At 40.5% G+C, this 24,041-nt stretch overlaps 1 protein-coding gene across 1 annotated transcript; it reads right to left on the bottom strand.

The window, feature by feature from the left end:
- Positions 1–132: 132 nt before the first annotated feature.
- Positions 133–23,160, bottom strand: clcn1b (chloride channel, voltage-sensitive 1b). Its single transcript, XM_026317454.1, has 23 exons — positions 23,110–23,160; positions 13,930–14,161; positions 12,824–12,955; positions 12,540–12,668; positions 12,243–12,376; positions 11,773–11,850; positions 9,122–9,200; positions 8,041–8,166; positions 6,692–6,776; positions 6,349–6,450; positions 5,754–5,838; positions 5,120–5,275; positions 4,936–5,005; positions 4,735–4,845; positions 3,918–4,131; positions 3,680–3,813; positions 3,156–3,337; positions 2,973–3,054; positions 2,796–2,878; positions 2,475–2,519; positions 2,257–2,361; positions 1,203–1,289; positions 133–910 (listed from the first exon to the last, which is right to left on the bottom strand). The coding sequence occupies exons 1-23, from the start codon at positions 23,158–23,160 to the stop codon at positions 467–469; spliced, it is 2,946 nt and encodes a 981-aa protein (XP_026173239.1). The 3' UTR covers positions 133–466.
- Between the last annotated feature and the right edge of the window lie 881 nt (positions 23,161–24,041).

Raw genomic sequence — 24,041 nt, 5'->3', positions numbered from 1 at the left:
ACATTGATGTAAGTTATAATTTAAAATTAATCTCAATTAGTACACTTTAAATGAATGGCCTTGATGACCTAATCTTAGAATTATTTGATTAGGATACAATTCACTGGTGTCAATTTTTTTTTCTCAAAGGTGAATTAACAGCCACTAATACATGTGATGTACAGTTACATTCAACATTTCCAAGATGGATGAATATTATTTGTATGTCTGCAGTTCAAAAAACACAGGAAGGCACCTGAGATTCTGAGAGTGAAAAAATTAGACTGTCATAAGAGTAGAAAAAAAATATCCTGTACTACAAGTTTCAAGAGCTTTGTGTGCACCAGCATGTCCTGCTCGCTGAGAGCTGAATGTCTGAGAGTGCTGCAAGTCGACCTGTCTCCTCCAACCAGTCAGCAGCTCTCTACCTGGAACAAAGGTAATGAAATCAAATGAAGGCAAAAGACTTTTCTTGAACCTAGTCATCCTAAATGGGCTCATCTGACTCCTCACTCTCCCTCTCCTCCTGCAGGGAGGAAAGTGTAAGCACAGGGCTAGTGGGTGAAACAGAGGAGGCAGGAGATGAAGGTGAGACAGGGGAGGAGGTAGATGGGGATGCTGGGTCTTGTGGAGAGTCATCAGCTTCTCCTGTGGTGACAGAGCTGCAACTGCAGGAGAGAGCAGTGTCACACCCAGGGGCTCCTCTTGTAGACAACACCCTGCCTCGGGAATCCTCCATGGACTCCTTCCTCACCAGCTCCCCCTCCCTCCTGCTCCCTTCCCCCCACAGGTCTCTGTCCTTAGTGGGGGAGGAAGGGGTGGATGAAGGAGGTTGGTGCTTTTTGGCTTTCCTGCTGGCATCTCGGAAGCTGGCCAGAGGGGGACGAAGCCTCACCCCGCTGCGAGTAGAGCCCTCTATAGCCTTCTGCAGCTGTCAGAAGATAGGAAAAGACTTAAATACTGCACTTTCATAGGCAAACCCTAAAGCATTGAATCATCTGGCGAAGTGACAATGTGGAATTAATAAAGTGAACGTCCAGAGAGATGAGTTGTGAGGGCAGTTAATAAAATCATGGCTTGAATCAGAGCGTGAAGATGCTCCCTGTGACAGAACAACTGCCCACTTGTGATCATTACAGCTCGCTGTCATGCTGCATTACAGACTCAAACTGAGAGACTTGGCAAAAATCATGCAGATAAAAAAAAAAAAAATCTGACTTTACCTCTTTCAGTGCCACGACACCCACCAGCTTTCCAATACTGGTGACATAGGCATGACTGAGACTCAGCAGAGAGAACAGAGTGTGGGTCTGAGTAATGAGAGACAGAAAACATGATCCAGTGTATTGTACTGTGACAGTATTATTTTTGCATGGCTAGACTGGTCCTCGTAAAACCATTTCTCTGTGAGGAAGGAGGAAAATATATGGCTTCGCTACACAGCATCAACAACAGCATATAATTCAGGATTCAGTATTCAGAGAACAAGCTGCGGCAAGCTGTACTAGAAAAATCTCAGTTTCCGGTCCTTACTGATTTACACGTATAAGATATAATTTCAAACAATCTCAAAGGAGTAATTCAGCAGTATAGGACTGCACACCATAAGTTAGAGGACTCATGAGAGACAGATTTTCTAAAATCATCAAAATCAGCGCAGTAGATACCAAAGATGTCCCTGCGCTGTCACTGCCACTGTAATGACTGAGTGGGTCCCATTTAGATGAATGAAAGGACTCTTTTTTTTTTTCCTCATAGAGCCCAAATTAATCTGAATGAAGCCTAAAATTGCAGTAACTTATTAATATGTAATATCTTGTTTGTTTAAAGATTTAATGACATCTAGTGGTGAGATTGCAGAATACAAGTGTTTGAGCACCCCCTACCACCCTCCAAACAAAAAACACTATTCTTTTCACATAGCTAGTGTTTGGTTTGTCTGTTCTGGGCTGCTGTGGTCATGTAATATGGCTGCCTCGGTGAAAGGAGACCCGGTGCCTGTGTAGATAAAAAGGCTTGTTCTAAGATTACGAAAATGCAACTGTTGGTGTTTTCTGGTGATTATAAACTAATGACAACATATTTGTTAATACTATATTCTATTTCTGCCAATAGATCACTCTATTAAACACTGAAGCAAGTGAAGTGTAAAAACACAGTATTCCCCAAAGTACCAAACTATTTTTTAAAAGTCTTCTGCCTTAAAAAATTAAATAGTAATTTGTGTAAATTGTCTTTGCATGTAATGACATTTCACCAACATTTTGCTGTAGTTACCTTGTGCAAAGATGTTCTTTCCACCAGCTGAAATGGGGAGGGATCTATACGTATCTGGTCCATATCGATCGGTTTGTCCAGCTCTGCTTCCTCCCACACTTTGATCTATATCACCAAATCACAAAACAGAATGTACAGAGAGTTTCTCATTACTGATTAGGATGGTTGAATAGTCTCATTGGTGTCTGTTTGGATGTTGAAACAGTAAGGTACAGTACCTCCTCTGGGGGCATAGTGTCAGTCACGGGAGGGGTTGTAGTCTCCTGAGGAAAGAGATGATGGGCAGGTGGACAGACAGTCAATTAGTTTAAACAGGGAATGATAAGATCCTCCCTTTTGGTTTAATGGTGCTGCAAAGCATGTAAACTCCTCCATGTTTGCATCATGTCATGATCCTCCCATCGCATTAATGAGTCTGGCTCAAGCTGCCATGTTAGACTGAAGCCCCTGTCTCAGCTATCACTGCCAACCTATATACAGACTACTGATGTGCTGCTCATTTGAGCTTTTGTGGTCAAAGGTTAATCTTAGTAGTGTACCTGAGTTTCAGATTGTCCTGATGAAGACGTTGAGGAGAAGAGTCTCTGAAGAGTCCGTCTGACAGACCGCAGCATGCGATTTTCTAAGTACATGTTTGACAACACATGTAAGAGGAGAGAGGAAATGACATTTGATGGGTGAACTTATCTTAATGTGTAGTGGAAAGGTCATGTTACCTGAGTCTGTGTGGTTAGTGGTAGGCTCCTGATGTTTGGGTGACACGGTGGGCCCATTGCATTCATCCTGCACTGGAGCAGTCTGCGGGGAACAACATACAGTTGGCAAATGTTTCATGAATTTTTGAAAGTAAGAAAGTGTACATCTACCTATGAACAAATTTATAGTTTGTTTTTTTTTACCTTGTCAGTGCTGTCCTCTCCAACCTCCTCGTCTACAAAGGCAAAGGATTCCCAGCTGACTATGGAGTCCTGGCCTAATGGACTTTGACCTCTTTCAAAGACTCGCCTTTCTGGTGAGAGCCACCAGTCAAAAACAGCTTGAAGCTCTGTCCTCTCTATGGAGCCCAGAAGAATCATTGATTCTGCAGAGGCAAAAGGAACAGTTCACTTTGCCATTTCTGCATGGGCACAAGGCTGTTAGATTATCTTAGCAATAAAGACCAGAACTTCTAAATCTCACCGATCAGGAAGTTATATCTTGTCTAACCTAAATTACAACTCAAGTGAAATAGTTTTTTTTTTTCAATGGCTACATTTATTTCAAATTTTTTTGTGGTGCTATTTTTTAGCTGGGTGCAGTGATTTCCTTGTGTCTGTGTCCGCATCATGTTAATTAGTGAGCTTAAAAGGTGCAGATAGGTGAACTTTGTTCTCTTTGGACAGAGTAAATGACTGGATATGACTAAAATGATAGATTCTTCTACCTTTAGAGTCAACAAGAGGGATAGTTTTTAAAGTTGAAGTTTCTAGCAGATGGCTCAATTCCCGAAAGGTGGATTGAGCAGATAAGAACTTCACTTTGCGCACCATGATGTCCTCCACAAAGATGTTATACTTGCTGGGGATACAGATATACAACAATAATTACCATTTGTCTTACAAGGACAGTTGTATGCAAAATATAAACAAACAAAATATGGATGTGCGCCATTTTAACGTTACCTGATATGCCCGAGGGCCAGCTCAGGTAGGTACGGCAGCTTCTTCACCTGGATGATGGAGTCGTAGAGAGAAGGCTGCAGACCCTGGGCTACCATGTTTGCAAGAATGACTGCCACCATCATGGGTAAGATGTGGGAGATTTGTCCAGTCAGCTCAAAGCAGATTACTGCAGTGGAAACTGTATGTGTGACTGCTCCTGTCATCGCTGCCGCACCTGTTTTGAAGAGTGTACAGTAAGGATGAATTTTATACTTCTGTACGACTATTCATCTGTCGAATCTTCTCAATATGACAAGGAGCCAATTTGGCCTTAAAATGTTGTACTATTTATAAAAAAATACAATTTTAGGGACAGTTTAACATTGTTGAGTCCTTATGAGGCAGAAAGCAAAGTGTTAAATAATACATCTCTCTCTCCCATCTGCCTATCAATTTTTTAACCCATATTTCTTTTAGAGTGACTGAGACTGTCCCTGTAACAGTTAGGGCAAAAAGTATTAAAAATTTACTTACAATAACTTTTGTGGTGAAACCCACAGGGCAGGGTTGCTACACTGAGTTAGACATACAATTCAACAATTTTTGATGAGTTTAAGGGTTTCCTCATTTGCCTCATTTTGATCCAAGAATACAAAGTTGAGTGAAACCTGTTTCTGAATTGCTGCTGTATCAGTGTACTTGCAGTGTAGTTTGAGAAGTATAAATGCACAGACAGACTTGTTATTAACTGAAAATATTTGATTTCTCTCAAATCTACAACAGTAAGACTTTAGCCCTATGGGAACCTGACCGGATCACTAAGGTTAAGTAGACTGACCGATAACAGCGTAGCCCCCTGGCAGGATGCGGTAGACTATGCCGTCAAACAGGATTCCATTTGGGAAAAGAGTGGCCATGATCTCCCCTACAAGGCGACCAAAAGCAGCTCCTTGAGGCAGGAGATAAGACACACTGGTAAAGACAAACTAATCTGAAGCTCTGCAGGAGATACTGCACTCGCATTACAAAATCCTCTTACCTAAAATGAACACTGGCATAAAGGCACCCGAGGGGATGGGCATCGTAGTGGAAACTGCTGACATCCAGAACTGCAACACAAAAACAGGATCAAGGTAGCATTCGTGACCGTCCCCTGAGGATTTTTATGTTACCACATGTATTTAAAGGCAACACCTCCAGCATACAGTAGAAGGAAGAGATACCTTCATGATGAAGAAGAGAAGGAGGATGACAAATACGCTGGCATGAGGATGGAGCCATGCAGATGAGCGACCCAGGCTGGGCGGAGCAGGAGAGCCAGAAATTTTGGTCCAGGTGAAATTATCAAACAAGGAATTGATGCACTCCCTGGGCATCAGCTACCACAAGGAAGAAACATGAAGATTAAAATGGGATTTTGAAAATAAATTACTAACATATTGTTTCAAGAAATCTCTTGTGTGCATCTCTACACTGTAATACTACTACGACTACTAATAATAATAATAATAAATCTTAGTCTACTGTTAGTTCTAACATCAGATCCAAATGACACTGACTCTATGCAATTTTTTAGACTTCCCACAGCATCCTCTGCATCTTTTTCTACATATGCAGTAGTACTCTGAATGACCTGTAAACAGACTTTGATGTGCAAAAATGGCAGAGGTCCTCTTTAATTTGCTTATGAAATTCGACCTATTATGGCCTTTCTTTGCTTCAGTATGTATCATATATGTAATCAGACAAAACCCCATCCTCTAGGCCTCACTGGTCTTTTTTTTTTTTTTTAAATATGATAAATATGTAGAACAGACATCAAAACGAACTCAGGCTGTGAGACTGATTCTGTCTAACCTCTCCCGCCATAAACTGTCCAAATCCAGGCGGAAACGTGAAGGTGGCGATGATCAGTGTCACTGCACCTGGGTAGATCAATCGACTGGGAGTACAGACACACAAACATTTACACAATCATTGATAGGAAGCACATTCTATTCCCAGCAACCTGTAACAACATGGCAAAATAAATGCTGCTTGTAACAAAAATAACTGTGTCAGTACCAGCATTGATTGCATGGCTCTCCCTGGTGCTGCTACAGCTCACCTCTCCCTAATGGTGAAGACTAATGTTCCCTGACTGTTGAATCTCAGAGGATAAGTGAATCTTCTCATTTAGTAAATAACTGGCTGAAAGGTTGTTAAGGCTTTGCCGCTGTCCTGGGCAGTGTTGTGAGACTGATGAGTTCGAAGAGTGGAGCAGGGATACATTAGGAGGAATTGGATATGAATGCGCAATTGGTTTGAGTTCCTGGGAGCAGCATCTGCTACAAGAGTAACAGTGGTTTAAGAGCAGAGTGCTAAATTAATCCACATCTGCAGGGAGTGAGTGTATAGTCCTGTTTGTGTGTGTGTGTGTGTGTGTGTGTGTGTGTGTGTGCTGGCATCTCACTGTTTGGTTAGGAACCGCGTGAGTGCTGTCGGTCTTCTCATGAAGAGAACCACCTGTCTGTTCAGGTAGACGAAGAACGCCCCCAGGAAGCCACATGAGATCCTAACGCATGAAGAAAACAGATATGAAGTTGTTCTTAAAATCCCCTGAACAATCTGTTAGATACAACATGTACTGAGTAAGAGACATCATTAGTATGACTGATTATCAACTATAGTAGGCCAAAGGGAAATGTTCTACTCATCATATATTTCATTATATTTTATGGTACCAAAAAAAAAAAAGATACACACTTGAAATACCTCACATACACAAGCACGTGTGTGCTCAGAAATATCCTCACCCTATTATTGCGAATGCAGGAAGCTCCTGAAGGTCAAAGGGGAAATCCATCCGGAAGTTAGTTTTGAAGAGAGCTGTGATTGTGACTGAGGAAAAACAATATGTAGTCAAATAAATATTAAAAATGATCTTTGTAAGCCCACACACAGACTATGGGATCTCAAACCAGCTGAAGTTAAAACAATGTCCTTGTTCTGTATGATATTAAAATTGCATTACTTGATTTCTTAACCACTTAGGCCCAACAGAACCAAGCTGTAAACACAACATACATTATTTAAGTTGATAAGGCAAACCTGTTAGCTAGCACTTGCTCATTTAGGCATTCACCAGACAGAGAAACAGAAAAGCATTATGATCCTATTGCAGCCATGACTGTGTGAAACTAACAACCGTAAAACCAATATCTATTCTTCCAATGTTTTTTCCACATTGGTCTCCATCCACTCCTGAGGAAAACATCTCTCTAGAGACTAAATGCTCCATTATGCAAGTCACTTATTCTGTCTGGTGACTGATAATGAGCAGAGAGATTTTTGGCTAAAATCTGCTTCTGACTGTACCTGAAACCAATGCTACTGAGAATGGTGATATTTAAGCAAAATAAACCCCAAAACACATAATAATGAGCTAAAAGACACTAAAACAGTTAAATGAGCTTAGACGAAATGTAGTTGGGTGATAGTTTTTTGTGCTAATCACTACATTGACCCCTTTCACATTATATGTAGTGATTAGAGCCTTTGTTAATATAGAAACATTCATCCATCCATCCATTATCTATACCCAATTATTCCTTATTAGGTTCATGGGGATCTGCTGAAAGGCAGGGATACACCCTGGACAGGTCACCAGTCCATCACAGTAATATAGAAACACTGACTATACAAACTTTAAGGAAGATGTCATTATTACCCAACAAAAAGAGTTGCATACATTTAGACTCCTGCATCTAGGAAACTGACTTCACTTATGGAGATGTTAGGGAAGATATTATATTATTATTGGCACATGTTATGGAAAATTTCCCCTTTCCACTTGTGAATTTTTATCCTATATATGTAGCTATACATTTCTATACATTTTCATACTTGTGAAATACCAGTATAAAATATAGGACAATGAGTTTCTGACATAAAGGAACAGGGTGCAGGGATTTGCATAAAAATGGCAAGTATCTTTACTGTGGTGCTGGTGGATTGCATATATTCTATAAATGATGACCTCAAACATTTTTAGCTTATCTTAAGAAGCATATCCAGCTACTTTTCACAAAATGCCAGCACAGCAGTATTGTGGTGGTTTGTGTGCATGTTTGAGTGTTAAATATGCATCTGCTCTGGTTCTCACCAGCATCCTTGTTCCAAACAGAGAGCACCCTGAATATGAAGGCACTGAATGTGGCGGCAAAATATCCCCGCCAGTAATTCCTCACCGCAAAGTAGGTAGACGTGACCTCAATACTGAACAACACCCCTGGTGGTGGTGGTGGTGGTGTAGGGAGAGGGGAGGACGGACAGAGGGAGAGCAGGGATTATGACGGAGAGGCAAAAATGAGGAGAGATAGTGTGAGGAATGAGAAGAGGAGGAGAGAATGAGAGGAAGAGAAAAATGGGAAAGGAGGAGACAGACAGACAGACAGAGAAAAAGGAGACAGAAATGAGTTAAATCATCAGAATGAGACCAAAAACACTGGAAGCTAAGGGTGTAATTATACACAACAGGAGAACCACAGGGAGTAAATACACACACTCTAACAGAATCAAAATCATAATCAGCGTGTTAAGCAATTAAATAAACATCAGAGCCATTAGAACATTTATTCTCAACAATATGAAAACAGATGAACAGAGGACAAGGACAAAATAACATTTGAAGACCCACAAAATCTCACATCTCCTTTCTTTCTTGTTTGAAAACTAGATTTTGAATGTTTTTGACTAATGTACACGATACACTAAACATTTTGACTGAAACTGAGTGGCACTAGAGCAATAATTCATGGTATTATGAAGTAATCTCTACTATTTTTAGTTTGATTATAAAATACCAAATAATAGTCAACAAAGCCATCATAATTTCCCAGGTTGCAAAATGACTTTGCTTTTGTTTTTTTTTCAGTAAAAAAACATCATATTTCATCAGTGTTTAATGTGTTTAAAACCCCTGAAAACAGGTTTCGACATTTTCATGACTAAATCATTTTGTCTAGATAAAATGAAAACCAAAATGAGTAAAGTTATGATTGTGATCTGGAGATATCTGTGGATGTGACGAACAATTCAACACTAAATTTTGATAGCTATTTGTTAATACCTGATACATTTCAGTTGGTTCTCAATTTATCAAGTAGCCCCCTGTATTTCAGCACAGGTGGATGTTTGTTGTGGTAGCTTTGGTTGTAAGAGGCCGTGTGCAAGTTGTACAGTACCTCCTAGTGGAGTGCCGAAACAGCATCCCACCCCCACGGCACAGCCAACAGTCAGAATATCTGTGTAACCATAAGGGTTCTACTGACACAGAAAACAGAGAGGGAGAGGAAGAAACAGTGGGGGAAGTGAACAGGTGAGAGAAGGAATGAGGGGATGAAAGGGCGTGAAATGATGAAGGGGGGACATGAAGGTGATGAGGATTGAGTGTGGAGATGGGACGACAGGAGAGTGAGGCAGAAAAAGAAAGAATAAAAGATCAAGGTGGAAAGACGAGCAGGATGGGGAACCACAGTGGGAAAATTGACAGAGGGGGAGCAAAATGGAATAAAGTGAATAAATAATGCTCACTGGAGATTGGTTTAAAAAAAAGTGATACAGGGGGAAAAAAATCATACCAAGAGGATGTAAAGAGAATGCAGAAGCCAATGGCAGTTATCAGACTTAGATGAAGCAATTAAGCAATCAGGCAAATCGAGTGGTCAGATCATCCTTAGACAGTCACTGCAGCTGATAGTAAAATGAAAATTAAAGGTAGCAGACAAAAAATATTTCCATTGATTGTTCATGACCTTGAATTATAACATTCTGTGTGCCTTATTAAAATCACAGCTGAGTTGGAATTTAACTTTTTTTTTAAAATATGTGACTTGATGCAGTCAAGCTCACTACATTAGTATAGAACCTTATTATTCAAGGGTCATGCACAGTGTTGATGGGCTTAAATATTCATTCTCTTTGAATGGATCACTGATAAAACAGGACACTGGTCAGAAGTCAGTTTTGACAGAACATGTTGACATGTCAGAACATTTGTTTTCTCACATTCCTGCTGGGAATTAGGCGAGAAGATTGATGTCACTTTCATGTCTGTACAATAAATATAGAGCTGCTTATACCAATATGAAGCTAAAGCCAGCAGCTACAGATGGGAAAAGGGAGAACCAGCTAGGATGGCTCTGTCTGAAGGCAAATGTCTGTGGAGAAGATCATTGTTGCTGTGGGAGAAAGGACAGGTTGTGCACTTACACACTGCTTACTAATGAGCGTGCTACCTGCTAACCTCACAGCATTAACACAGCCACCTCGATGAGTGAGAAGTGGCAGGGGCTGCGTTGTGTTCCCGTGGGTCTTCTCTAAAAATGTTTTTATTTTCTTAGCATTAGTATTGGATTTTATCTAAATGGGATTGCCAGAAATCTTAGCTGTGCAGCAGGGTTTGTTGATGCTTTTGTAGTTCTTTCACCAAGATACTGAAATTATTGGAGCAGACAGAGCTACAATTCAGAGGCTGACATTAATAGTCTGCCCCAGATGGCTGCATACAATTATGGTCTGAATAATAAACATAACATGAACATGTCATTAACTGAGATGTTAGAGGTCGATATTTTAACCTTTGTCCAGAGCCGGTCTAACTGCTTTTCCCCTGTAATTCAGGGCACTGGTCTGAGGTCAGATTTAACCTCTACATTTGTGTTGCTGGTGTTATTTCAGGAGAGCTTAGCTGACTGGAGACCTGTGCCTGAGCTAATCGGGCAGAGAGCAGGGCGGGACTTGCCTCCCACGGGGGCAGCGAAACAGGTGGCCACTCCTACGGCACACGCACACACCAACAGGTCCTGGTTATGGGTGCCATTCTGGGGTTAAAGGTCATCAGTGGAGATAGAAAGGGAGATGAAGAAAAAGAGGGACGAGTGGGGGACTCAGGCAAGCAGGGGTGAATGGAAAAGAGGTGGAGGTGGAGATAGAGAGAACAGGGAAAGTAGGAGATATGGGAGGCCACTGTTAAAACACATGCCAGGCATTACCATCACACTATCCACACAGTGCAACACAAACATAAACAAGATGCATGAGGAGAGCCATATAGTATATAGACACAAGAGAAAGACTGAGGATGACCTGTGTAGGAGGGAGACGGATGAGAGAAGGCAACAGGCAGAGTTTTCCCACTTTCAGTTCAACATCAAATTCAAAAACCTTTTAGTGAATTTCAAGGACTCAAAAACTGAATAAAACTGTAGAGGCCTCTTATGTAATTTAAGACCTTGCCAAGTGAAAAGTGTTGATAGAACCGAAGGATTAGATGCTATATTCAAGGTCATCTGATAAATTCAAAGCAAGTCAACAGTCATGCTATTGGTAGTTGGTCACAGCAGCGCTTTATGCCAAACATCAGCCTCCAAATGACAAAACCAGCATGCTGATATTTAGCAGGTATACTGTTACATTTTCATCATTCTGACCTGCTGACTGTCACAGATTTTATTTGCTGTAGCCAGTGAAAGCCAGTGTTAACACTGAACCTGTGAGCTGAAATCTTCACTTTAACTGAATTCGTAAAGTTTCCAGATGACAATAAAAATCCAAAATATTGTAAGCAACTAGCCAATTAGCACTAAACACACATGTTGGTTTAGCAAGTCTATAGTCATAAACACAAGCACTCGACCAATAAAAACTCAAAGACCTAAAAATAAGAACCATGTAGTTACCAAAAAACAATACAAAAAACAAAAACAAAAAAAAAAAAACCCCAACATACCAAGTAATTAGGGAAAACTGCGTTCTACATCTCAATTAGTGGATTCGTTGTGGTCAATAAGGCTTATGGGTAATGTAGTCTGTTTTAGTAAGGGCCTTGGCTTACCTCATAGACTCCAGAGAAGATAGACATGAAGCGGCTCAGTACCGCAGCACAGATACTGGCAATGTGGACAAACGGACCCTGGAGGTGAAGGGAGGAAATCACTGACACAGATGAACTGCATGTTGTGTTATCTACACAGACAACGACTACTGTCTGTAAAACAGGAAATCTACACTGGGATATGTTGTATCAGAACAGATAAATCACAGTATAATTGCTGGATGTGACAGTTGCTGTGCCACTGTAATGGGGAAAATAAATGTCCTCCTTAGCTGAGGACTTGAATAATTTGCCTCAGTCCTATGAGGATGAGGAGAGGAAATAGGTGACTAAAAATGATGTATTATCCTCCAAGCCTGGAAGAAGAACAGATAAAGGAAAGGAAGAGAGGAAGGATGCTGATGGATCAATGGATGGTGACTGATAGAGATAGACTGACAATAAAGAGATGAGAAGGTGGGTTTGTTTACCTCTTTGCCCACTGGCATCCCACTGCCCAGAGCAGCAGTCAGGCCAATGACTTTAGCTATAAAGGCTTTGAGGGTCAGATACTCCTTCAGGACTACACCCCTAAGGATGGTTTTCAGCTCAGGGATACCTGAACCTAGAAAAAAAACAGATGAGGGGCAGAGAGGTAGATTAAACACCTAGGTGAAAGGACAGTGTGCGGTTAAAATGCTGATTCCTACAATGGGAAAACAGACAAAGCGAGTAAAAAGAGGAAAATCGGTTGTTGGCAAGGATCAGAGGGGCTGACAGGAGCATACCGATGGCCTGTGGGGAAACCAGGTGACAGAACAGCGAGGCGAACATGACAAGGATCATGGGAAATGTAACCCAGGCAAGATACTGGAGTGGCACATTGCCCTTAAGCTCCCCATGAATCCACTTATAAGCTGAAAGACAGAAACAGAGATAGAAAATTGAGAAGAACACATGCTTTGCACACAGGAGTAAAAATGGAATAATCACAGACAAGAGAAAATAAAATTGTGTTCTATCAAACTTTACATTTGACAGTAATATTTGCTATGGCCTTGACCAGTGATACCTTGCAGACTTTTGGCACTGGCATAGTCCATACTCCAGCTGACCAGAGCCATAGTCAGTCCCAGAAGAACCAAAAAAATCCAGTCCTCCCCCAACTTGGTCACTATGTACCGCCGCACACGAGCTAAACAATCTGGGACAGCGAGGTAAAATTAATCACTTTGAATTCATTTTTTGCTTGATTTAATTACTGACAGTTAGTTATGTTAACAATGCCTGAGAGGGAATCATTCAGTGTGATTATGGGTACAGTGATGATGCTGTAGTTCATCATAGTTTAGATCGATACAAAATCTTCTTGACATTTTCATTAAGAAAATAATTTTTAAATATATATATATATACAGTAGCATTCCCTAAAACAAATTGCACTGCAAGAGGTAGCAATTACTCTACTGCCTCCATAAATGTCTTAATAATATTTAATAAAAATATCTTTTGTTAGGCTTTGTTAAAATCAGCATTTTTAACACAGGGTTTGTAGTCTGCAAGCACAAGCTGAGATACTGAATAAGTGGCAGTTCAGAGAGAAAAATGATTTAAGTGATGACATTTGAGTAATCCTCTTGCACTTGAAAAGCGGCTGCACAGTGACATTATCCTACACCTGCAGCAGTTATTCACCCCCCCTGATGACTAATACATTGACTCTGAAATGTATTAGTCACTGAAGTAACCATTGAATTAACCCCAGCACAATTGAATGAAACACAATCCTCAAACAACATACAAAGTAACTCTAAATGTGCTGTGGGGCCAAAGAAGCTCGCAGTACAACAAAACTGACAACCTCACTAAATGATTTCTAAAATAATCAAAGAATTAAATTAACATCATAGTGTAAATCTTAACCCAGGCTATGGCTCAAGTCCAGTTAGTTCTACGGTTAATTCATCAGCATAATATTTTATGAGCTGATTGTGTTGCATGTAAAATGAAAATCTCTAACTGAAAAACCTTCAGAAAAATGTAGTGTATGGAAAGTGTGAAGAGCTGTCAAGGCAACTATTAAAACACAACCATGAAAATAAGCAGTAGTTTCATCAGCTACTTTCCTATGTGAATGTCTCTAATGTCTCATCATAAATCCACATCTCTGCAGGTCACCTTGGCATTTGGAGTAGGGATGAGGTTTCTTGGAGTTGGAGGAGTGGCTGTGATGCAACTCCACGGCCACAGAGTGACGATGGTGATGAAGATGATGCCGACGTCCATGGCCTTTGTGTCTGTCGGCCGTGGTGTTGTCCCCTGCCTGTTTTCTCCATTGTCTCTCTGTCAGCAAACGGGCGGCCTCCCGTCGGGCAAAGTTCCCCAGCTGCTCCCTGTACTCACCATACAGCTGTAACCAAGGAAAAACACTGACAATAAACTACGAAGCAAAATGCAGTTGTTGTTGCAGAAATTGTTTGTTTGTTTGTTGGACCTCTCAGCATTTTAGAGAAGGAAAAACAAGACACCAGAAAGAAGAGGAAGCAGAGAAGGGAAAGAGAAGAGGAGACATACATGTCAGCTGAGATGAGGATGGAGGGTAAACCTTGATCCAGTGCGAAGAGTCTTGGGATAACGAGAAAGAGATGGGGAATGTGTGGCGTGAGTGTAAAGGATACACACCAACTTGAATACATTGGCAGACAGAAATAGACAAAATGGGCAGAGAGATATGGAAAAACCCCTCCCTGAGAGGAGGCTGGAGAAGAGCCAGAGGAAGAGATCCTGAAAGAGAGGACATTGCACAGCTTCCCCTTCCAACTGTATGTGTGCTTTACACAACGTTGGTCAGGAAACACAACACCTGTTGATCCTGGGTGACCAGTTTGCACCTCACTCATTAAAATCATAGACGCTGTGAAATACTGGAGATCCAGGTGCAACCATTCTGTGCAATTGAATCCTACAGATCTCATGCATCCCACCACACAGCAGCGCAGGAAGCTAAATCATGGGGGGGTGCCATGAATTTCTGCCTCAAGCTCACACGGGACAAGAAAGCTAACCCATCCAACTGTGTGGCCCTACCGGAGAAATCTTAGCAAGCTGCACATGACATGACACATAACATGCACCAATAATAAACTAAAAAAGATACAACAACATCTTATATAATCAAAAAAATAAAAATACATGACAAGGACACGTTGGTTCAATCTGTATTATGGTGAAAGCACACAAACTGCTTTACTCTAATACGTGAGTCACTATAACAACATGACAAAGAGTGATACTGGTTTATTCTGGTATACGCGTAGACCACATGTGGCCATGCGGTTATACTGTTAAAGGCTCTTCAAATTTTTGATAGCTCTGACTCATCTATGAGGTTATTTTAAACCTCACTAAATACTACAGACCGCAAACTGTTATTCACAAAAATGCTACGCTGCTGACAGCTTATGATCCCCAATACAACTAGCGTCTGTTGCATTGCCCTTGTACTGGAGCTGGACTAACAGCAGAGACAAGCCATATAGAGAAATGGCAACCACTTTTATCTGTTTTAATTTTTAGGTAGTATGTTGAAATGATTCTGAATATTACTTCACAACATCAGTAGAGAACAGCAGACTGTGTCTTAAGCAAAGGAAGTGACAGAGGAAGATGACAAAGTAAATAACTTATTGCAGAATATTTCTTTGCAATTAGATTGGACTGAACACTTTGGCTAATATAAAAATTATATCAAAGTACATTCTATTAAAAGTACACTGAATTTTGCACATATATTAAACTATATTAATTTGTTCAGTATATCAGCATCTAGATGCAGAAGCAACTCATTCAAGCTGCTATTAGAATAATGTTAAATATGTAAACAGATACAGCACAATAACATCTGGAGATTAAAGAAAAAGACTGGGCTGGGTTATTAAGTCAAAAGGAAAAAAAAAAAAAAACCCTGATCAGACAAAACCTTTGGTGCTCATGTCTTTACCTGTTCCTCATCAGTGGTTTCTAGCATGATGTGAGAGCAGCTGTGTCCCTGGTCTGTCTCTGGTCCTACACTGCAGACACCCTCAACATCATCACCACTGCACTACACATTAACAGCAAAGCACTAATCCATCAACATCATCAAACAGCCACTGGCACCAGACGCCTTCAAAACCAGGCACAGCAACAAGAGGAACCTGTGCACTGCTCACAGAGGAAAGTTGTTGTTTTACTTCCAAGGTCCTGTCACAAAAAGACAAAGCCAAATCAAACTGTGTTTTTGTAGATTGTTATGCATCATTTATTTTACTCCGAATGTTGTAGAGTAGCTCTTACATCAGATCTTTCTAATATTATTATATGTCCTAAGGTAATAGCAATGAACTTGATTATTTATAGTTCAGCTATATTCTATGTTGAACATTTAATTGTAAGTCAGTAAACATTTACAGTTTTTCTCAGTTGCTCTGGTACATTTCAGAATTATAATTCAACCTCCACATCACCAAGTTACCTGTGTTCATCATAAAAACAATGATCATTTTGAACAAACAGCGAATGCTTCCGTACATGATGCAGCTGCTTGTGTACAATTGTCAGCAATTTTTTTCACATCATTTGCGATTGTCATGTCGGTCAAAATACACTGAACAGGTTTTCTGTTGAATAATCCTTCCCCTGGAAAAATATTTGTTCATTGAGTCATTACATGTAAAAATGTTAAACTAGTTATCATTATGCCAAGCAGATTTTATACATTTCTTTTTTTCTGTATTACATACCATTAGGCAATGGTTTGCAGTACATGACCGGATGCTGATGGAATTCCTCCCACCCTATTCCCCTTTCTTTAATCCCATTGCGGAATTCTTTCTACGTGGAGGTGAAAGGTATATGATCACCATCCATACACTCAGATGACCCTCATGGCTGCTATGAATGCAGCATGTGAAGACATCACAGTGGACTTCTGCAGACCATGGCTACGACACACAAGAAGATATTTTTCATGCTGCATTGCCAGCTGCGCTGTGGATGGAAATCTCAGGCCTGAATGGCAGGATGAGTGAACATGTGTGTGAATATGAATGTTGCCATTTTTTATTGTGTACTTCAGTTACTAATATTGATATTAGAAACTATAACTTTAAATTGAATCATTTTCAATCAAAGCACAAAATCTCTCAAAGACACTATGAGGACTGACAGCATGAGAGAGGCGTTGAATAGTTCACTTCATTCACGTCAGGTGACTTTGCTGTCCCCATCTCTCAACCTTCTGTTTGCTTTTTATCACTGTGCAACCTTGTATGTCCATTACACATGGAGCCACACAAGGCCCTAAAATGACATCAGTAACAGGTTTTTCCAAAACTTTCACACGCTTTTGAACATCACACGACATCATTTGGTCCTCCAACTAATCAGTGACCTTCCCACTCTAGAACACCAAAGCATGCATCACCACTTCTCCTCTACTCACACTAATTTACTCTCAGCAACATTCCCTCACCCTCCCCTAGTGGCTCTTATTATTTCTTTCCCTTTTCTACAGTTACGGTACGGTTCTGACACCTGCACCCTATTAATAGTTTCTTCTGCTGTACTGCAAGAACTGAACAATTTTTTTACTGTTGTGCTTATTGCAGGTCTTATGGGATGAAGAAAATGTAAAAATGTAAATCGTTCCTCCCTTGGCTTTATTAAGAATACCAAGCCTGCGTTAAATTACATAGGTGAGTTGTCAGGAGCTTTGAATTCATTAATGGATCTGCCCTTTATGAGTTTGTTTCAACAGGATAATACACAACATAAAGCACAAGAAGTCCAGAGGTAAGAAAGAAGTGTAAGCAGAAACAGGCTTGCAGAGAAAAAGAGCAAGAAAAAGAGAGAGAGGTTCAGTCATAGTGAGAGCTGCTAATAGATGCAGAGGTTGAAGGGCAGTGTGACATTGAGAGTTAATTAAAAAAATAATAGCACATTCCTGCGTCCCTTATGAGACAGAGAGAGAGAGAGAGAGAGAGAGAGAGAGAGAGTAAACACTACATATTCATAAATAGTGTGAGTGTGTTTGTGTGGGTTGTTATGCTAATATAGTTTGTGTGTTTATAAGTGTGAATAAATGCATGTGTGTGTGTGTGTGTGTGGGTGGTTAGGCCTTACAACAATATAGTCCTGTTCCGTAGTATAAGAATAATGATCAAATCTGATCTGCTCACTGACAGATCAGATTGCCCCTCCTTCTCACGCTCACACACACACGCACACACACATACCTCACCTCACCCTCAACTTTAAGTCGTCTCCTTAAAATTTACTGGTGTACATGGTGGGGGCCTGAATATTGTGCCCACAAGGAAGCTGAGTCCCCACATGTCACTGTATAAAAAAGGTTTCAGTCCCCAAAATGCAGAGAAACATGGTGTGTACATACACACACACACACACGCTCTCTCTCTCTCTCACTCTCTCTTTCCACAACTGCATGTCTCCATATGCATACACTAATTAAACAGCACAATAACATTTCCATGCCTCATCCAAACACTGTTCAAGCTGTCATGTTCTAATTATGGCATGTCAGCACAGCCAAAGAAGAAAAATAAACCAAACTGTAAACTTCCTTGTGTTATGCACAAGCCCACAGTACAAATTTACACCAAGTAATCCAGAAAAAAAACAACCCAACTGTGCATAATATAAATCCATAAACACTCAGGAGACGGCACACAAGTAGCTGTCTTTGGTAACACTTTACAGTAATGGTATAAATAAGGTTTAATGGAAGATTCAGGATAATTGAATGTATGAATTAACGCAGGAAGTATCAATAATTTCTCTTAGTCACTATAAACAAAAGTCACTATGATTTTCTGTGATTAGTTCATTGTTTAAACTGTAAATCATCAGTTAAGGAATGTTCATGATGAAAAGTTTAGTTATAAAATAAGCTTCATGTTTCCATGGAACAGGATTTGTGCTCATAGAGAGGTTGATCACATGCCCGGATCTGAAATGAACCTTTGTGTAATTGAAACGCATCTAATTTCGTTGTGTTACCTCTTCTTCTATGTTAGAGGAAACACATCAGTTCTTGCAAAAAATCTTTCCAACTTTAGGAAAAAAAACATTTCAACAGAGAAACTAACGAGCCTTACCAGAAATTGATCTATATTCAGAACCGTCTCAAAAGTGTTGATCCTCTCCTTCATCTTTTCAGCTGTTCCAACTGCGGGTCGCTGCTCACTTTCCTGCTTGTCTCAAATATAATGTAGTACTTCCTCTGGATATCTTTGTCTTACATCTGTCCTTTCCTGTCTTTGCCAAAGTGACAGGCGCAGACTGTACCTGCTACCTGGTGACTCCATACAGTATAGACCACAGTAGCTACACACACACACACACACACACAGAAAGGAAAGCAGGAGAGGTTAATATAAACACTTGAGGCTTGACAATGAATTGTCAGCAGCTCTTAATTCAGTGGGGTAGATTCTCAGTCAGGGGGCCGATCCAGCAGATTCCTGCAGTGGGATCATAAATGATACCAGGCACGCAGGACACAAGCTTAAGTTATGAAAATAACACCTGAGACCTTAACTATATTATCATTGTGTGGGATAGGGTGGATAATACTGCACTTTACTTTAAGTGCCTCGAGCATTGATGACATGTCTTGCTAAAGCTCGACCGGACTCTAGGGCAGTATACACTATCATGTTTTTATTTTTATTTTATTCTTTTGCTAACATTTGCTTTTATTCACAAAGAATTTTCAACACGTTCATGTTATGACAAAAATATCTTCAGTGATTTCAGTGTTTTTTTTTTAATGTGAATGATTTTACTATTAATGGTCACAGTGTCAGTAAATTTACAGCAACATTAAACTTCTTTACTTTTGTTATGTCTATCCAGTCTCCAGTCATGTCTCCTGTTTTGTTGGTGGTATTTATGGTTTATCTGCAAATAAAAACCCAGCAGATTTCAGTTCATTTGGTGGACGGTAGCATTAAGTCTTGGCGTGTTAGGATTGGACTTTATCAGCTGTGACAAATACAGGCCTTGAAAGTGAAGCGTTCCTGTCAGCTTGAAAATAACACTTTATTTCAGGGTAGAAAAAATGACTGTAGGTATTTTTAACTGTTTTTCAGTGGACTGGAGTCTTTTAACAAACACAGGATAGACTGTAGTTCACTAGAAAATAAAAGGATGCATGTAGTTTCTTTGCAGCAAATAGGCTACATAAAACTTTCTTCCTGTACATTGTGTTTAAGCCCTATGTTGTAGCATTACACTTAAAAAAAACCTGCATCTTCAGCCTTTCAGCTAGAAACCAAACCTCTTGCACTTTTCTTTTCCAAATCGTCTCACCTCAGCTTTCACCTTTCTCTCTCACTGAAACATTTTCTCTCACCATCCCTTGTACCCATCTATCCAAACTCCACCCCTGAGGTGAAACCTTACTCGTGGATAAAATTAGCAGCAGTGTGACCCAATGTTCAGTGACACACTTCTCCACACCTCTCCCTCTCTCACGCTGTTTGTCTCCCTTTCGGCCCATCTCTCCCAGGAGGCCAGTTGTACAGACAGATGGAGGCCTATAACCTTTACATAAAAACAACGACAAGTTATTGACACTATTTTGCAACCTTGACATGGTGCTTTTTCTTGCAGCTGTGGCTGTAGCATATAATAGTTTTAATTATTAAATTCAGGAGAGCCAGAGCTGTTTGAAGAGACACATCATGTGACTGAGATATCATATGAAATTTAATGGCTTAATTGTCTACATCCCAGTCATTCCAGGCTGCGAGACACTTGGCAGTTGAGCGTCACCGTTGAGTGGCCTGTATCATTTCAGACTATATGCTGGATGTATTTCACTGCTGTTGACATTCTCATCGATTGAGATTTGTCGCCTCACACAAACTAGTCTTTAACCACATCCGTCATATGGATTGAAACACACAAGCAGCCATATCAAAGCAGGCACAAAGACACAGTATGTGTGTAGAGTGTCTACACACAACCAATATTCGTTATTGCCACCCTGCTAGAGTCTGACTGTCAGCGGGACACAAGTCCACAAAGGGGACTTCCTTTCTCTTAAGGTCAAAGGTCAACTACCACTATGTGACTTGGAAGCCTTTAACACAACTTTACAACAGTACACATTGGCTTTGTGATTTGCGGATCTGTAGATACATTTCTGGGTTAAAACTTGGTTATTGTGTTACATAAAAACATAAAAGAGATCATTTGAAAAAACTATGTAATTCTATGTAATTTTATTAGTTGCAACTGTACAATCTAATGCAATGCAATACAACAGCCTTGCCATAACATCTATTGTTACAAAGGGCATATTGTTCTGTTTTTAGTGACATTGTTGGAAATGTGTAATTATTGCTGGTGTTGTTCAGATGATCTCACCAAAAACTGAACATGAAAACCTTTAGCTTAAACTTATTAAGATAAATTTTATGGCACAGTCGTACTGGAATGCAAGCGATCAACTGACAGAAAGTTGTACTGGAGTTATATTGATAGTTGCACAAGAAAGTGATCAGTGCATCGATAAATGGATAGATAGTTGTGTTGGAGTGGTACAGATAGATAAAAACTGAAGCAGTACATTGCACAGATGTACCTCATTCTCAGACAGTGGACAATGAGTTAAGCAACATTTCAAAAAATGGACATTGACTGTCTCTGCAAGGTCTATATGAAGTATCACTTAATGTGCACAACTGGTAACTGCACATATAAAAATATAAAGTGATTTACAGACAACACAAATATTAAATTTTCAGTTAATGAACAATAATTGGATAATGGCTTGGGTTTAAACGGATTCCTTTTTAATGATATTACCAAATGACATAGCTCTTTCCAGAAACGTATCTAGGAAATTAGGGACCCTTAAACCTTTTAAACAATTGTATTAAATACTTAACCTTTGAACCAAATTTAACCCAGCTTTAACATCAACTCCCAGCACCAGCATGTGCATCTGTGAAGATTTAGGTGACCTTAAATAAAATTAATTATATATTATCATTAATTATTAGGTTTCACACATTGACTTCTCAAATCCATCAAAGCTCTAGTTTCCTCTCACCCACAAGGACACACAAACACAGAGAGTGCCATCACAGCTTTCACACCTGGGAGATGTGTGAATTTGCCGTGAGAAATTAAGCCTCTAAATAATGTGGTTGAGCGAGATTTCTTATTTATATCTGACCCGTGGCCACTGAAGAGGCTACAGGAGGGATGGGGATTTGGGATTTTGTTTTGGGCAATTGTGCATCCCCTCAAAGGAGAAAAGGAGCGGTACTGACACTTTGCCATTGCTGTTCCTCACTTTGTCAGTTACTCAGGCTTCTGTAACACGCCAGCTGCTCTAACCTCAGTTGCTAATGCATCTGCCACTTGTCTCTTATAATTCATAACCAAATTTGGGGGAAAAAAAAAACTGGATTTTAACAATATCACCCAAGATCATCCACAGAAAACAGTCATAGAACCACTGTGATTGGATGAAGCAGCTGGAAAAGACTGGCAGACAAGATGCTGGTAGGAGGAATGACCATCATTCTTGTTGAGCATTTAAACATATGAACCTGAAGATATACTGACATGACTTCATCTCAGCACGTTCATCTAACTTGTCTGCTCAGGTTTCCTGTATATAGGTATTTATATCTGCCAACACATGAAAACAGAAATGACTTTACAAGGTTGCATCTTGAGGAGGCGTACAGATAAGAGACAGAAAAGGTCACATGGAACGTAAAGATGTAACTGAGGCAATGCAAAGAAACCAGTCAATCATGAGCGATCAAGTAAAAGATTGGAGTTTTAAAGTCCAAATATAATCTGTTTATTGCAAGGATGACTTCTCATTTATCGCCTTTGCTTAGTGTCTCATAACCTGGGTGGTTGTGAAACCAGCAGTGAATGTTAATGTTGATTGTACAAATAAACTTGAAATTACGTTGGAGAAATCTTGTTCAAGAGGAAAATAGACCAGGGGAGCAGGAGGACGCTAGTAAGATGCAGAGCAGCGATTCAACACAAGGGCTTTATGAGGACTTTGTGTGATGTTATAGAGAACAATGAAAGATACAAGCAGTTTGTCAGTCAGAAACAATGCGACAGAGAAACAGATGACTAGGAGGTAGCAGTGGGAGAAAAGTGATGAATTAGGGAAAAGAGGAGGTATAGATGGAGCAGTAGGGAAGAACCAGCTGAAGAGAGATTAAATGAGAGGAAAGGAAGGACAGTTAAAGAGACTGATAGGGCAGCAGACAAACAGGCAGACAGGTGAGGGAAGACATGGTAAAGACCTACCAGGGTCTGTTGGTATCTCAGAGCCTTCCTTTGCGATGCATCTGCAGCCATTGACACGCTGTCACTGATCCAAAAATAACCACGCTGGACACCCCAGCATTTCCAGTGGCATGAGTAACACCAGACAATAACTTTCTCTTATAATTACACACTTTACACAAGGTCACATAAACATGCAAACCTCGTCTAAAGTTTCTCACTCTCCTATAAACTCAAGACGCATTTATTACATAGAGAAAATCAAAAAACATAGATGTTGCCCTTCCAGAACGTGCTCTTCTCCAGATGATCCAGAGGCTGTGAGCCATCCAGCACCACGGCAAGACTGACAGACACACAGATAGAAATCAGACAGGCGGACAAAGCAGAGCAAAGCCATCTGCTGAGACAGTGAAGGACGCAGTGCTTTCCTTTATTAGAACTGCAGACACCTAATAACACACACACTCAACTTGTTGCCCTTAGTAGCACCCTCCCTGCCAGCCGGTCATTAGATGTGTGTGTTTGGATGAACTGTTCTTGTTTGGACAGGGGTGGTGATGGTGGGGGGTGGAGGTTTGCAAGAGCACCCCCTCGCCCCATAGGGCTGCCCCTGCAATGCGAGAAGGTAGGTGCACATGACAGTACTATGACAGCTCACACCTAATCAGCCAATGATGCAAGGCAATCCCCATAACACTCACATGATATGGCAGTACACCCACATGGAAAAAATATCCCCCACCACCCTATGTGCCCACCCACAGTAAAACACACATCCCAAAAGCGCTCCAAACAGTAAAGTGATCTCCATGTTGCTTCACCTCTGCAGCAGGTTCAGATATCCAGAGGCGCTAAGACAGCTAAGCATGTATGGGCGTCGTTTGCTAAAAGCTGCCCACAGGCTTTCAGGGTAGACTAACACTGCTCTGCACCCCAGTGAGACCACAACC

This window comes from Mastacembelus armatus, chromosome 16, assembly GCF_900324485.2.
Source record: "Mastacembelus armatus chromosome 16, fMasArm1.2, whole genome shotgun sequence".
NCBI classification, from domain to species: Eukaryota; Metazoa; Chordata; class Actinopteri; order Synbranchiformes; family Mastacembelidae; genus Mastacembelus; species Mastacembelus armatus.
Note: the sequence above shows the minus strand (reverse complement) of the source record. Positions and strands in the feature narration are given on the sequence as shown.